The sequence below is a fragment of the Amphibalanus amphitrite genome, unplaced genomic scaffold (assembly GCF_019059575.1).
Source record: "Amphibalanus amphitrite isolate SeventyFive unplaced genomic scaffold, NRLGWU_Aamphi_draft 000317F_arrow, whole genome shotgun sequence".
NCBI classification, from domain to species: Eukaryota; Metazoa; Arthropoda; class Thecostraca; order Balanomorpha; family Balanidae; genus Amphibalanus; species Amphibalanus amphitrite.
In genome coordinates this window covers 522182-537044 of record NW_024881812.1, presented here as the reverse complement: position 1 = coordinate 537044, position 14863 = coordinate 522182, and the positions used below count along the sequence as shown (strand labels likewise).

General features: G+C 50.5%; 1 protein-coding gene across 3 annotated transcripts in view; it reads left to right on the top strand.

Moving 5' to 3' along the window:
- Positions 1-12956, top strand: part of LOC122388317 (furin-like protease 1) — a 74941-nt gene extending 61985 nt beyond the window's left edge. For all 3 annotated transcript variants that reach the window (XM_043379289.1, XM_043379291.1, XM_043379290.1), the window contains exons 12-15: positions 5371-5575; positions 5888-5975; positions 7866-8054; positions 11088-12956. In XM_043379289.1, coding sequence (XP_043235224.1) covers positions 5371-5575; positions 5888-5975; positions 7866-8054; positions 11088-11650 — 1045 coding nt within the window. In that variant the 3' untranslated portion in view covers positions 11651-12956. The remainder of the gene's footprint in view (positions 1-5370; positions 5576-5887; positions 5976-7865; positions 8055-11087) is intronic.
- The last annotated feature ends 1907 nt before the right edge of the window (positions 12957-14863 follow it).

Sequence of the window (14863 nt, the reverse complement as noted above, 5' to 3'; positions counted from 1 at the left end):
TTTCATTTTGGTCCCATTCTTTCCATGCAACGCCAGTAGGACTAATGTTAAAATGCCAAAATCTATGGAGGGCACTGTACCCTGGTGCCACCCCCCCCCCCCCCCTGTTCCGCCGCCTATGGACAGATGTTAGGAATCAAACCTGGAAGCCAAATAGGTCAGTTTTGTTAAAAATAATCCAGCAATCCACTTCTGCCAGGTATGAAATCCCAATCCAGAATGTTCGTATGTGCTATTAGTATGTGCAACACAATTTCGATTTAGTAAGAATAGCAACCATACCTCAAATACTTTCCTAATAAAATTACAAGTTCAAAAATGGCATCAACTTCTTCAGATTACATCTACTTTTGGCATCGTGCCACGGCCTTGGTGCCACGTGTGGTGCCATGCTGTGCTTTCGTTATGAGAGAGCCTCCCAAAAAAAGACAAACGAAATTCACAGCTCACGTTTTGGTAATATTGTTTTATTACGTCATTATCGTGTGACCAATGAAAAATCTTAATTTGACTAAAACCGTAATGATTCCAAAAGATTCCCCGTAATAGGCCCTTCAAACTAATGACGTAAGATATTAAGATTCTTTTGAAAAGTGAATAAAATAAAGATGCAAGGCGCACACCCGGCTCAGTAATACCGTTTCAGCTTACGTTTACGTCATTAAATTTAACGCTACAAAGATGGTATTCACAAACAATCGTATCGCAAAATGATGTGAGGCAAAAAAATGAAAATTCTTTTGAAAAAAACTCAAGACTTTTGAATTTCCAGTTCGATTTTTTATTTATTTTCATTATACTCGAAAGTAGAACGCTTAGCTCATTTGTTATTTGAAATGACGTCACGAGTTCTATTTAGATACTGAATAATCATTTTACGGTAAATATCCAAGGCCATTAAGGCCTGGCTACACTATGCGTTTTCTGCGTGCGTTTTTTGCGGATTTGCGTTTTTTACCTAATATCTCTAGAAGAAAAAGTAAAAAATAATATGATTTTTACATAAGTTTTATGCAGAAGTTAATATAACTCTTATATTAACTACAATTGAATATAAAAAACATCACAAAAACGTAATATCGTTTATTTTTCTAGAACGATATTACGCAAAACCCGCAAACACGCAAAAAACGCACGCAGAAAACGCGTAGTGTAGCCAGGCCTTTACAATTGATATTTCGCTTTCCATCGCTTCCGCAGGCTGTTGAATATTTGTATACTTTTGTTTATATCTCAGTTAATTTTATCAAATATTTCTTTCAATAGATTGAAATACCTTTACCTAACCAAGCCACATGTGTCAGTATCATCTTTTATTGTTTATCAATCAATTGTGTTAGCTGGAAACTGGAAAGCCTCATGGTTGTCTAATGCAAGATTGTCTTATCAATATCATTATGTAGATTCTAACATGAATTGTGATGTGGTAGGTACCTAGTAATGTATTGTTCATTAGTCATTACTTTGACTTACCTCTATGATAATTGTTAATGCAAACTTTTCTGTTGGTATGTGAACAATCTTCATGTCACTCAATTCTCTCAAGTTGTGACCATCATGAGCCTCCTTTATTTTGTATTCTGTATAATGTAACTGGATGCCTTTACTAATATGGCCTTTGTATAAGATTGTTTGTTTCTAACCATACTTTGGTATAAGGTATTCATAACTTCTTGTGAAAGAAAGTTGTTAACATTTTGAGCACCTATGAGCCATGATCCCAATGGATCTCACGACAAAATTGGGGAGCCAGATCTATGATCCGAGTGGATCTAGCGACAAAATTGAAGGGTCAGATCTATGATCCCAGTAGATCTCTCGACAAAATTGAGGGGTTGGATCTATGATCTGAATGGATCTCGGATCGGGATCCATGGGATCGGATCTTAGATCCATTTTTCCGGATCCAAGCACATGTCTGATAGTAAGGACTTCAAATTGCTATGCTCAGTCCTCAGGAAGTGCACACTGGATAGTGGAAAATGAATAATGCATCAATACACTTGAAATTCCTTTCGGAAAGGAGTTCAATAAAATCTTTCTCTCACCTTACCCTTCAGCATTGGCTGAGGATCAAAATTTCACTCTGGCTCCCTCTCAATGTTAGGCTTCTGGAATGATATTGTTATCTAAATGAATGTTGATATAAAAAGATTTGCGATTTCCAGTTAAAAATAAATAGTGACACGCTGAATAATGAGTATCCAGTCGATCTACACATAAAACAAATCATGCAAAATCCCAGCGAAAACCATCTAACCACCAATGAACCCAATGGAGTTCTATAGCCTTGAATGAACCACGCATTTCTGGAAACATGCGTCAGAAGCGTCGCCAAACAGCTGATCGCAAAGAAAGTTACAGCGACTAAATTACAGCCGTAGTTAGTGCGAACTTGTCGCAAAGACAGCGTTACAATGCATATTCATGTGCCATTCTGATAAAATTATTTTACTGGTTAAAGGTAGACTGCCACCATTTTTTCACAAAACGGTTTTCACTAGAGCTGAGCCACCTATGTCCCAGACTGAAGTCGGTTTTCCGAAATTCGAACCCGTTTGCGAGAAATCGGAGACCAAAGTTCAGTTTGATGCCATTTTTTTAGTCCAAGAAAACCGACATCTCTACTGTTTATCGATAACTTTGAAACATGAATTTTCTTATCTTTTGGTAAATATATGTCAAAACTTTGATTGTTTCGAGATCAGAGAAGAATTTTGGAGTGTCAAAATAAAAGTTAAACTTATATATTCAGTAGTTCATTTTTTCCAAAAAAGTGTGGGAAATGGGGTTTAACATGGGCCAGACCCATTCCAAATGAGCCATGATTTTTAAATGTTTTACGAACTTAAATGCAAAATAAATTAACCCGCGCCGGGCCGGGGGGGGGGTGTTTGAACACCCCCCCTGCGGTTTTTCGCAGATATCTCAAAAACGGCGGCGCGGAGCGCCGCCGTTTTTGGCACACCTGTTCGTGCATCTTTTCCGCACATGTTGTAAAAGTTTCAGACCCAGGTCGCCTTAGGTCAGGTCACCAGGTCACGCCAAGTGACCTCACCTCAGAAAAAATAAGAATGCTCGTCATAGCTACACCGATTGATCGATTGCCTTGAAACTTTCAGCGATTGATTAGAGCAACATTATCTATAAAATGTATATCTCGGAATTTTGATATCGGTGACCTAAGGTCAGGTCAATTTTGCGACCTCTCCATTATAAGTCAATGGGAGAAAATTGAAAAGCGTCTGTTTTGCACGAACGCTATTCTAGACACTCTCAAACATCGAGATGTAGATAAAATGGACACACTGAACCGGAAAATGGCAACTGTGACCCCTCGTTATGTCCCCGAGGTCATCTCAGGTCACGAACAGAATCTAACAGTTTTTCGCTAATAACTTCTGATAGAGACGTGCTAGAGCGCTGAAAATGCCTTAGATGTGTTCGGCTCGACGTTGCGGATCGACTGATATGCAACATGACCTTTTCCGGTCAGGTCATGACCTTGACCTGAGGTCAAATTTTCAAGTTGACCTTTCAAGGTCAAATTATAGTTCATTCGACGCGTCTCGACGAGAGGAACACGATGGTGGCAAAAGTAATGTCATGGCTCTTTTGAGTCAAAAGTTATTGCCGAAAAAACGTTTTTCGTAAAAACGGCTATTTTTGGAGTTTTTGCCCTCTGGAGGCTAAACCGTTGACCTGAGGTCAAATCTGAGAACATTACTCAGAAAGGTCTGTAAAAGGGCTATCGAATGCGCTTTTCCGCGGCGCTGTAGCTCTATCGGTTCCCGAGATAGCCGTTGGCAGTTTCCAAAATGTTGAAATAGTGAACATTTGACCTTTGGTGACCTCTGGTGACCTGACCTTTGACCTGACCCAAAAAATGACCGAAGTGTTTTCGTCCTTATTTTGGACGTTCTTTCGATTGCCGCTTACCGCGTGTCGCTACGTGGCCCAGGAGCCGACTTAGAAGGGGGGGTGTTCAGACACCCCCCCCCCCCCGGCCCGGCGCGGAATCTCAGAGCACCGGCCCGGCGCGGGTTAAACATGGCCAATTTCTTATGAAATCATATATTAGTAAATCATAAAATACCTTACTTTTTCAAATAAAATGTAATAATCTTATGACCTTGAAGTCTAGTGATGTGTAAACATTGTCGCTAGACATTAACCGATTGATAATTATATGATAATCGACAATTTTTTCGCGATTCACGTGATGATACTTTGTCAGGTGAATTCTAAAATTTTGTTTTGTCCAGGGAATAAATCATAGGCCGATCTGAGAAAACTTTTTGAAGGTGGCAGTCTTCCTTTAAGAAATAAAGAGACAGTAAATACTAAATTAAATGCAATAATTTTATAGATGGTCTTGGTAATGCTCTCCGGCTGGTCCTCAGCCTCTATCGGCATACAAATGATAAGGAGGTAAAAAGACAAGAAATAAATGCGACAAGCTACGTGGTTTTGTATTTTGTAACATGTATAATTGCTATTTTGAAGTATTCAAAAACCAAGACAGAAAAATTGATTGTAAAATTATTATTACGTCATCAATGACAGCTTTCCTTTTCCTCAGAGACCAAAATTGACGCAGTCAAATGCCAATCCTTGTCAGAATGTCGGAAGTGCGCCAGTATTGTATTGCGTGATGTTTGGGCCGCATGTCAGTCAATATTTTGATTTTTTGTAAGGGTAATTGGTGTGTTATTTTCGTAATATAGGGTGAGACAGAACGTAGAGTAGGATAGGTAATCAATGAATTTCCATCAAATTTTGTTTAGCTGATAGCTCTTTTTTATGCCGACCAGATGCAAATAAAGTAACATGTGGCATTTGCTCTGATTTTAAACATCTCATTTAAGTCTGGCCCTTGATATATTTTTCTATTTGGTTCTGTTTTAAAAGTTGTTTTGATGAATATTGTATTGTTAACCTGAGCAAATGCACTTGGCATTGTGTTTTGCATCTAAAAAAATATTTTTTTATAGGTTCTAAGGTCTGATCGCCAAATACCCGCCACACGACAAGTTTTGCTTCTCGAACCCGCCAAAAACCCTGCGGGTTTTGAAAACCCGCAGAAAGCGGGTTCGCGGGTTCAAAAAATGCATCTCTAATATCAAGGCCTTGCTGTTCTTTCATTCAGTTGTGTTGGATTGAAGCTTGTGCGATGTAAATATTATCGTTTATGGTTTTTGGTAGGTTTTTGTTATTTTCTGTTATTCTCAATTTTCCCCTGAAGGCGGAACACAGGTGGGACCATCCAGTGACGGTGCTTTTTGTGTCCCTCCCAACGCCCCTCTGTGGGCGTCTGCCGCTGTGCTGCCGCCCGGCCGACCCCTCTAACCCTCCCCCCGCGCCCCACAGGCTGGTGCCGTCTCACAGCAAGGTGGTGCTCACGCTGACCGTCAACTCGTGCGAGGGCGTCAACTACATGGAGCACGTCCAGGCGCGCATCAGTCTGGACGCCACGCGCCGCGGCGACATAAGGATCTTCCTGACGTCGCCGGCGGGCACCACCAGCACACTGCTGGACAAGAGGCCGCACGACTCGTCCCGGGCCGGATTCAAGGTCGGTGCGAGAGGGCAGTAGGCTGGTGGGGACTGGGGATACTGGTCGAATGGCTGGCGTGGTATTAGGGACTGAGGTGAAGCTGCTGTATTTGATGGGTTAGAACGCGAGTGCTAAGAGCTCTAGGAAGGAATAGAGCATGAAATGGTCAGAGCCCTTATAACATAACCATCTGGTATGTCATCCCTTGCCCTTGTCTTTTTCTCACATAAAATCTAGAAAAGCCTTCCTCCTCTCACATTTTCATCCCGTTTGTCAGTTCTGCCTGTTTCGTCCGCCCACTCAACCTTCATGATGTTGTCTCTCCCCCAGGAATGGCCGTTTATGACCACGCACAACTGGGACGAGTCGCCGCTGGGTACCTGGTCCCTGGAGGTGCACAATGATGGCCGATACACCGGTAAGTGCCCTCTGCCCCACCCGCCCTGCGCCGGCGGTGCCGCACTGGGGCTGCGCTCACCACACCCGCCTCTAGCGCCGCCGCCCAGCACCGCGTGACGACCGTACTTGTAGTGCGCGCCGCTGTCCATAGGTGGCGCGGGTGTCTCACCGAGTGATTTTGGTGGCGGGGTTTGTCTCTGTTGGCTGGTTGGTGGTGGTGGTGTTTTGGTGATGGATTGACGTTTGATTCGGCACGCTCCCGCTGAGGCTCACCGCTGGGTAGGTGACGGTCCGCTGTCCCCGGTCCCTGATAGTGCGGGTCGTGCTGGATTCCTCCCATGCCTCCACCCGGTGCGTCTCTCAGTCCCGGGGCTGACTACCTCTCAGTACCGCCCCTCCGCCCGGCGTGCGGCGCTGCCCCTCACCGCGCGCCCTTCCCCCAGGCGAGGTAGTGTTAGCGCACTGGACGCTGGTCACTCTGGGGGTGCCTTATAACCCGAACGCCGGCCGGCCGGCGGCCACGGCGCCGCCGCCGCGCCCCGGCGTCCACGTCCGCCACTCGGAGAAGCGCCGCGAGCAGCAGCAGAAGCAGCAGCAGGGACGCGCGGCGTTCCGGCCGGCTCTGAGCGGCTCGGCAGGCGGCGGGCGGCGGCCCGAGCCGCGGCCGCCGCCGCCGCCCCCGGGTCGCCGCCGGGGTCACCAGTCAGGTACCGGTGGCTGCCAGACTTCCAGCCGTGTGCCGCTGCCGGCCCCGAGACGCCGGACAGAGAATGCAGTCTGCACGTGACCCGCTGCCGTGCCCGGCTCGCTTCAGCTGCCTGGCGGCTGACCCTGCCCGTCCTTAGAGGCCTGCCGCCCGTGTCCCTTACCCCAGTTCGAGTGGCGAGGTTTGAATGTTACCTCCTCTGATCAATGTGGGCTGATATCCTGTGAGTCCCTGTTACATGCTCGGTTTGTTTTGGCCCGTTTCCCTTGAATTTCCTCCTTGGAGTCATTCACGTTGGGCCCTTCAAAGTCTTTCAGGACTTAGGTTTATTGAAGAGGCAACGCAGAGTAGCTGTCAAGTCCTACATCAGTCCGATGGACAGACTGAGCAGTTCGCGTCTCCCTCCCCGATTATCCGTGTTCTCGCATGCATAGAGCTGACTTGGCCTTGTTCGGTTTGTCTGTTGATATTTGCTGCCTGACATCTGCCAGCAACGACTTGGCTCAGCCTGACCTGGCGCCCCCTGCCCGGCGTTTTGCTGCATTTTGGTGTTGGATTTTTGATTTCTTGATTTGACTGTGTTGAGTGTGTGTACCAAAAATCATCGAATTATATGTCCCCTGCCTGCATTTTTAACGAGTTTAATTGTTGTATGTCCCAGTCTTCTGTTAAAGCTCTTTACTTTATTTTAAAATGGTATTTTCCCCCTTTTTCTTGACGTGTTTTTAGATGTGCTGTGTTTGCTGGGCTTTATGCAAGTGCTATCCTACTTACCGTATCTTTGCTAATTGCTGTTATGGCAAATTATAAGCGTAATAATTCGTAGGTTTTGGTGAGATGCATCTTCGCAAGTACCTATTTTTAAAACCTGCGGTGACCTTGCTATGGTTCGGTTTCTAGCTTCGTGAATCTTTTTTTTTACACTGGCTCTAAATCAATTAAAGAAATGGGAAACATATTACGCTTGTCTCTAAATTCAACAAAATAAATGACAAACATTTATGCTGTTCGTCATTTCAAAAAAAAAAAACTACCCATATTTACAATGGTGAAAGTTTCCGATGCAATGTCACTTTGGCTGCCCTGTTTTTGGTACGGCTACAATTGTCGCTGCGTCTGCCGGTTGGGTCCCCCGAGTTCGTCTGACCATGGAGTGTCCACCCCGTGCCCCCCGTCTGACCGTCCGGCCCCGGTGTGTTTCAGCCACCGTCTCCGACTGGACGCTGGTGATGTTCGGCACAGAGGTGGAGGCCGGCACGGCGCCGCCGGCCCAGCCGCCGCAGCCGCCGCCCACCTCCAGCACGGAGCGCTCGGCGGCGGCGCCCACCACGGCGCTGCCGCCGCGACTGCCCGGCTGTCTGCGCGCCAACACCTCCGCCTCGCTCTGTCTAGGTTGGTGTCTGGCCCTGACGGTGGTGGCGGCGCTGCGCGGGCCTCGGTAACGCGCCGCGGCCGCGCCTAGCTCCCAGTCGCTCGCGCCTGTCTGTCTCTGTGTGTGTGTGTGTATGTATGTGTGTCTGTGTCCGTGCAGCTGATGACGCCTGTATGCCGTGTCCGGCGGTGGAGGGGCTGACCCGGCCGCCGGCACCGCCCTGTGATGTGACGCCGACCCCCGCCGTGCTCTGTAGATCAGTATTGTGCCAAACGATTGCTCACCGTTACTCGCTCGCCGCACCGATCCGCCGCGCCAGCCCACCCACCCAGGAGAGCAGGCGCCTCAGTTCAAATGACACCAGGAGACTACCCGTCACGATGTTGGCTTGTTGCGTGCGCGCGTGTTTGTTAGTGTGTGCGTGAGTCTGTAGTGCGCCCCCGCGCCAGCTGCGGCCGGCGGCGGCCCGTCGCCTCAGTTCCTATTATGTTGTTGGTGTGCGGCCGAATCACCGCGGTCAGGCGTTAATTATGGGCTCTGTGCGCTGTTCGGGGCGCGATCGGTCCGTCGGCGACCCAATCACCGTAGCGCAGCGGTGTTCATCGTGATCTCAAATATCCTCCTTGTTTTATCGTACACGTCTATGTAATATGACCTCGCTGTTTTAATTGATTCTTGCCCCGGGAAGTTGTGTAGGATGTGAGATCGGGTGTCCACACCGTCAGCAGTTATCGTGTGTGGCCTTTTGGCTCTGATGTTGCGCGCGCGCCGCCGTTTTTCGCCTGTCTGCGTCATCACCGTGCTGCGCCTGTCTGATGTCTGCTGTCTGCTGTCTATTGTCTACTGCTTCTGCCCTCATCGGTCGGTCAGGGGGAGGAGCAACTCCTCAGTCCTCACATATCGAACTCCGCGCAGCCCGGCTAAAGATCAACTCACAGCCCGGCGGCCGACCGATGATTATAAGACACGCCCGTCCCGCCGCCCTGTCCGTCTGTCTGTGTGTGTGTCTGTCTGTCCATGTCGACTGGTCCGGCTGGCTGCAGCGCTACTATGTAGCGCCTGTCTGTCGCCGCGGTCCGGGGCGTCGGCTCGACACAATCGTTTTCCAGACCGTGATTAGTGTGATTACAAAGGCGGCGCCGAGCGGCGCGGGGCCCGTCAGGAGATGGCCGCCCACAGTACAACGCCAGACAGAGAGAGAAAGACGCGCCGCCGCCAGATGGTGTCACTTTTAGATCATAGTTTTATACGCGATCTTTAATACTCATTTCCCTTTGCCGGTGAGATGTGGATCATGTCAATAAATGAAAGTGTTGATTCAGTGTGGAGTTGTTGGTGTGCTATTGTTGTACATGTCGAGAGGTTAAAGCTGGTGGACGGTTTGCTGGATATTACATACCCTGCCGCATACTTGAATCTGTCTATCTGCTGCGCCTCGCTGAACTCTGACCTGTGAACGTCAGCAGTGCCGAAGCAGCAAATGCTGAGCAGCCGCCTTCGAAACAAGAGCTCTCTTCGCTTATAAACTTTGTTTTCTTATATTTTCCACTATATACTATATCAACCTGCCAACACTGAATCAGTATAACCGTATCACAGATGGCATTTGCTTTCGCTGCTCATCGAAACTAACCTCAGACGTTAAGCCTCCCTCCACCTTCCCCCGTATGTGACAAACCATCTCATTGAGTTGTCTCACGTCTGTTTTTCCTTTTCCGTTGATCCTGCCTCCTCCTGTCTCTCACACTCTGTCTCGCCGCGAGCACCTCTGGCACCAGGTAGCAGTGGTGGTGGTCGGCGCACTCTCCCCTCCCCGCTGCCCCTCCGCTATCTCTCCGTCTCTGTTTCTCTCTCTGTGTGTGAGCGGGCGGCCGGTCGCCGTCGGGCCGCGGCCGTCACTAACCACGCCTGCGCTGCCGCCGGCCGTCGGCGGATCGCCGGCGGCGCGCCTCGGGTCAGACGGGTCGCAGTGCGGTGACCCCGGTGCTGGTCAGGTGAGTGGAACCACGGCACGCGTCAGACATCCCCGCCCCGCTCAGTCCGGTGACGGCACTAACCAGGCGGCTGCGGGACGCCCTGTGATGACGGTGAATGGTCTCCTGGGTCGGCGCTGCTACTCCCTGGCCGGGATGGCCCTCCCTTGCAAGTTTGCCGGGTGGGAAGACCGGGGTCGGGTCAACTGCGCTGCTACCAGGGAGGTGTCTGCCTGTCTGGGTGGCTGAATGGCTGACTGACTGCGTCACTGAGACGGTGTTTGTTTTTGCTCACCGGGAATGACCATCCTGCTCCCCGCCCACGCTTCGGGGTGGCCGCCTGCACGTTTATATTATCCACAGGGACAATGGACAAAGCGATCGGGTCGGTCTCGTCTGCCACTTAAGCTCCCCTCCCCGCCGCTTCTTCCGTCTGGTGTGGGGTACCGGCTTTGGGCTGCTCGACCGTCTTCTGTCCTTTCAGTTAGTGCATGTGGCTAGTAGCGTGTGTCTGTAGACTTCAGTAGCGCCCGTCTCTCTACTCTGTGCCCTCGCTGGCGTCCTGGCCCGATCCGCTCACCCTCTAACCGGCTCCGCCGATCTCCCCTCTCTCTGTCCCTCTCAGCCGAGCTAGGACATCTCCGCTGCTCGCTTCGTGTCTCCGAGTGCACTTTCGGGGCGCCTTTTCGGTCTGATTGCGCTAGTCGTTTGTGTTGCGTTGCGGTGCGGTGCGTTGTGTTTCAGTTTTACCGCGTATGTCTGCTGATGCTGTGTCTAGCCATTGCATAGTTGTAGTGTGTGCAAGGGCTAAACTGCATTGCGTATGTCATCGAAACACTAGAGTGATGTTGTACTTGAAACTTCTTAACCTTCACGTTATTTGCATGTCTTGTTTTAATAACATTATCAGAGGAACCAAATATCAGTACAAAGTAACTTCATTGCGTTTTTTATTGTAAAGAGGCGATAAAGTAAATCATACTTCACACTGTCGCCTGCCCTGTTTTCGCCGTGCTCTTGTCCCTCCGTCCGTTCGTCTGTCCATTGGTCAGGGTCCGGCTGACGGTGGGTGTTTTTCAGAGTGCGAGCACGGCCGGCTGCTGTCGGAGGGCTCCTGTGTGACCGACTGTCCGCCTGGCCGGTACGCCGACCGGGACCGGGCCGCCTGCCAGCCGTGTCACTACACGTGCGCCGAGTGCGACGGGCCCAACGACTACCAGTGCAGCGGGTGCCACGGCGACGCCACGCTCACCTCCGGTCCGCTGGGCGCCCGCTCCTGTCTCAACACGGAGCTGCTGGAGCGGGCCCGCGCCGCCGACCGCTGGTACGGCGGCGTGCTCACCGTCATCGTACTGCTGGCGCTGGCGCTGCTGGTGGTGGGTCTGCTGTTCTGGCGGCAGCGGCGCGAGCGGGCGAGCGGCTACCGCGCCCTGCCCGTCGGCTACCTGGCTGCCGGCGGAGGCTACACGGACGCTGAGCCCACCTCCAACGGCAAGCCGGCAGCGAACTTTGTAACGGTGGTACAGCCGCCGGGCGCGCCGCCGCCGCCGGCCGCGCAGACCCAGCTCGATCTAGTGGCAGAGGTAGAGGACTTTGACTCGTCCGGGGAGGAGAGCAGTCTGCTCGGCTCCGCACACAGCTAGGAAGAGCGATGGGAGAGGGGAGACGCGGTGGGTGAGAGTGACAATCTGAAGGCGGGATGTTGTTAAATAGGGCGAGGCAGTGGTATGCATGATCTGTGAAGCTATGGGGAGAGAAGTGAACACTCTGACAGCGGTGAGGTTCACTCTGTGGAGAAGTGGGGGTTTGATGAGGATGGACCGGCAGTGCATGCGTAATATTGAAACTGCTCGGTCTGAACCGAGGGTATTGAAAGGGCATCCTGTTTGCTGATTCGCCATGGAGTGCTGTGCAGGAAGGGACAAGTGCGCTTGTGTCGTGCTCTCTGCGCATGTGTGGGGATAGCTCTGAGCTCTGAAGAACTAAAGGGCTAGGCCATCTTGATTGTTTCTCGTAAATGATGGCTTATTGTTCTCATAAAGGCACCCTATTCTCAAATGGAGGAGGGACGGGGGCAACACATTCTGAGATTCGATGAAGGTCCTCCGGGCAAATGTCCTCATCATGTTCTTAAATGGGCAGGTCCTCTTTGAGGATTTACTTCGTTTTTAGACTGTGCTTTCCGGAGAGAGTATTGTAGCATTTTTAGCGTTTTGTGAGCCATTTCCATGTATGCCGTCCGTTCTGGGGGAATATTCCCGTCCCCGTCGTAGACAAACCTCGATACATTAACGATCAACACACAGTGCTCAGCCGCTACGAATGAAGACAGGTACGGCAGCTTATAGCCTATCCCGACGAGCGAGTGTTTCCTCGCGGCGAGCTGTAAAGGGTGGTGTATTCCGGTAGTGTTTCGTGGTATGGTCAGTTTTATGTCGATGCTCGTGGGGAATCGCTGATTTGTCCCACAGTGACTAGCCGTTGCTGTGCCGTTTTCCAGTGTTGTCCCGAATGTGGGTGCTTAGATAGCACTGCTGGCTGATGGGACGAGCGCTTTGTCGTGTCGTTTCCAGTGTTGTTCCAAAAGTGAAGTTCTGAGACACCGCGGGCGGATAGTGGAGATTGTGGGCGGGCACCGCGCCTGGTCCCCTAGACGTGCATAATGATCGTCCTAATCAACACGGTCGTCATATCCATGAATTGATGAGAGATTATAGTGGGATTACGGGGTGAGCCGATTCGTTTTCTGATATTAAATGAACTGGCTGAGTTGGTTGGATGAATGTATCGAGTGCTGCAGTGAGTCAGTCGCTAATAGCGTTTTCTATACGGTTTTGTGGTTCTTCATCCTTTGCTCACGTCGTTTTTACGAACGAGTATTGTGATAATCATCTATGAGCGAATGTTTTGTATTTGTGTATTCTGATATAAATATATAGTTTGATAGAACAATTGTGTTTAGATGCCATCACAACAGCTATCATGTACGCACCACAATCTTTCAGCGGGTTAAGTGTTACGAAAGAAGTTCAGGCATCTCCGGCTCCGCCCAGTAGCAATGGTCACTTGACGTGATGTATCGACACCGTCTGCTCCGATCAGTTTATTGATGCATGCAGGTGATGGCCTTTGGCTCAGGAGAAGCCGTTGTTAAGGCAATATTGACTTTCATCCAACTGTTCTTCGCCGACGTGGAGTGAGATGAAACAGATGTAACTATAAGGGTACATGTGGCCTTGGGGAAGTGCCCTCCGTCGTGTGACGGTATCCCTGGGAACCGTTGGTCCGCCCTGTGGCGGGGAAATGGTATTGTCACAGCCTGGAACTCGGTTATCAGCTCGGATGCCTTTACCCGGTCAGCACGAGTCCAGCAGTCCACCCGTAGCGGGAGGCGCCACCTCAGTATCCGTCACGTGAGCTGCTGAGGTGGCGCTGGGGTTCACGGTCGGCCGGGCGCTGGACAGGGAGATTATAGGGTTCAGGGCTGCAGCGAGATTTGTGGTCAGGGGTTGGTGCCTCTCTCTCTCTCTCTCTCTCTCTCTCTCTCTCTCTCTCTCTCTCTCTCTCTCTCTCTCTCTCTCTCTCTCCTCTCCCTGCCCTCCCTACCCCAGTATCATCGGATATTCAATGACCATGGCTGTCACCTGACGAAGGGAACGGGAACCGGCTGCTGGAGGGGCACGAACAAGGCGACCTTCATTGAGGATCAACAGTCTGTCCCCGGGTAGGTCGACCGTCGAACCACGGATCGCAGACCTCGGGGTATGTTGAATGAAGGTCGAGCTCACCTGGCTGCGAGGGTGAGCCGGGAGATGAGGTGATACCGCCGATAAAGGGACGACAGTCCCCGTGTGATGGGATAGTGTAATATTAGCGATGACGAATGTTTTCGAAAAATATATTTCATTTCTCGGGCTGTCAATATGAGGCTGGAAACCGTCAAAATCATCCGGTTTTCATGCCAAGCAATGTGTCTATGTACAAGTTTAATCGGCAGTCATATCTGTGACTGGTTACCCACACTTCTGTAAATATTTATTTCCCCTTCAATTTTCGCATAACGCAAAAATGAGCTGCGCGCTTATCTAACCGTTTGTCGTTTACACACCTATATAGTGCGTAAACGTCATACGGCTATACAAAGCTAACAATGGGAAGCACGCCTATTGTCATGTCAGACGGACAGGCTGCTCGGCTTGCACGATTGGTTGCAGAGCGTGGTCGTTGTTCCGGTTTTTATTTCTGTGGCCGGCACTGCGAGCCGATACTGACGGTCGGCACCACTTGAAACCGGATAGACAGCAGAGGTAAAACACACTAGCTGGCCTTAGAACGTGACCTGCTGACCAATTCATCGGCTATCGTGCGTACAGCAGGTCACGTGTAGCCGGCGAGGCGGAGCCCTGCGAACGAATCTGCACATTTACGACCCGATAGGCCAGGCCTATGGTTCTAAACCGCGCTCCACTTGAAAGTGGCGTCGCTTTCCACACCTTGCCGCGGGAGATAGAGGATTTAAAAACTTGTTTATTGGTCAGCTCCGCTCATGTTCAGGAAACACTGCTCATCGCAACCTGTTGTTGTTGTTGTCGGTCCCCGCAGCCGCGGCGAAGCCGCGGTGTAGCCTATTGGCTCTGGAGGGCCCTGAAGGCGGCCACCAGGGCCGCCACCGCATCGCTGCGCCGAACCTCCTCTGGGGTCGGCAGTATGTTGCCGATGGCCTGGGTCCGGAGGCGGACCCCCATCATCCCCGGGCATGTCAGGAGAATGTGTCTTGGTGTGTCGGCTTCCTCTCCACAGAGCCTGCAGCGGGCCGCGATACAGCCGAGACTGCGGCACTGTGGGCAGTCCACGGA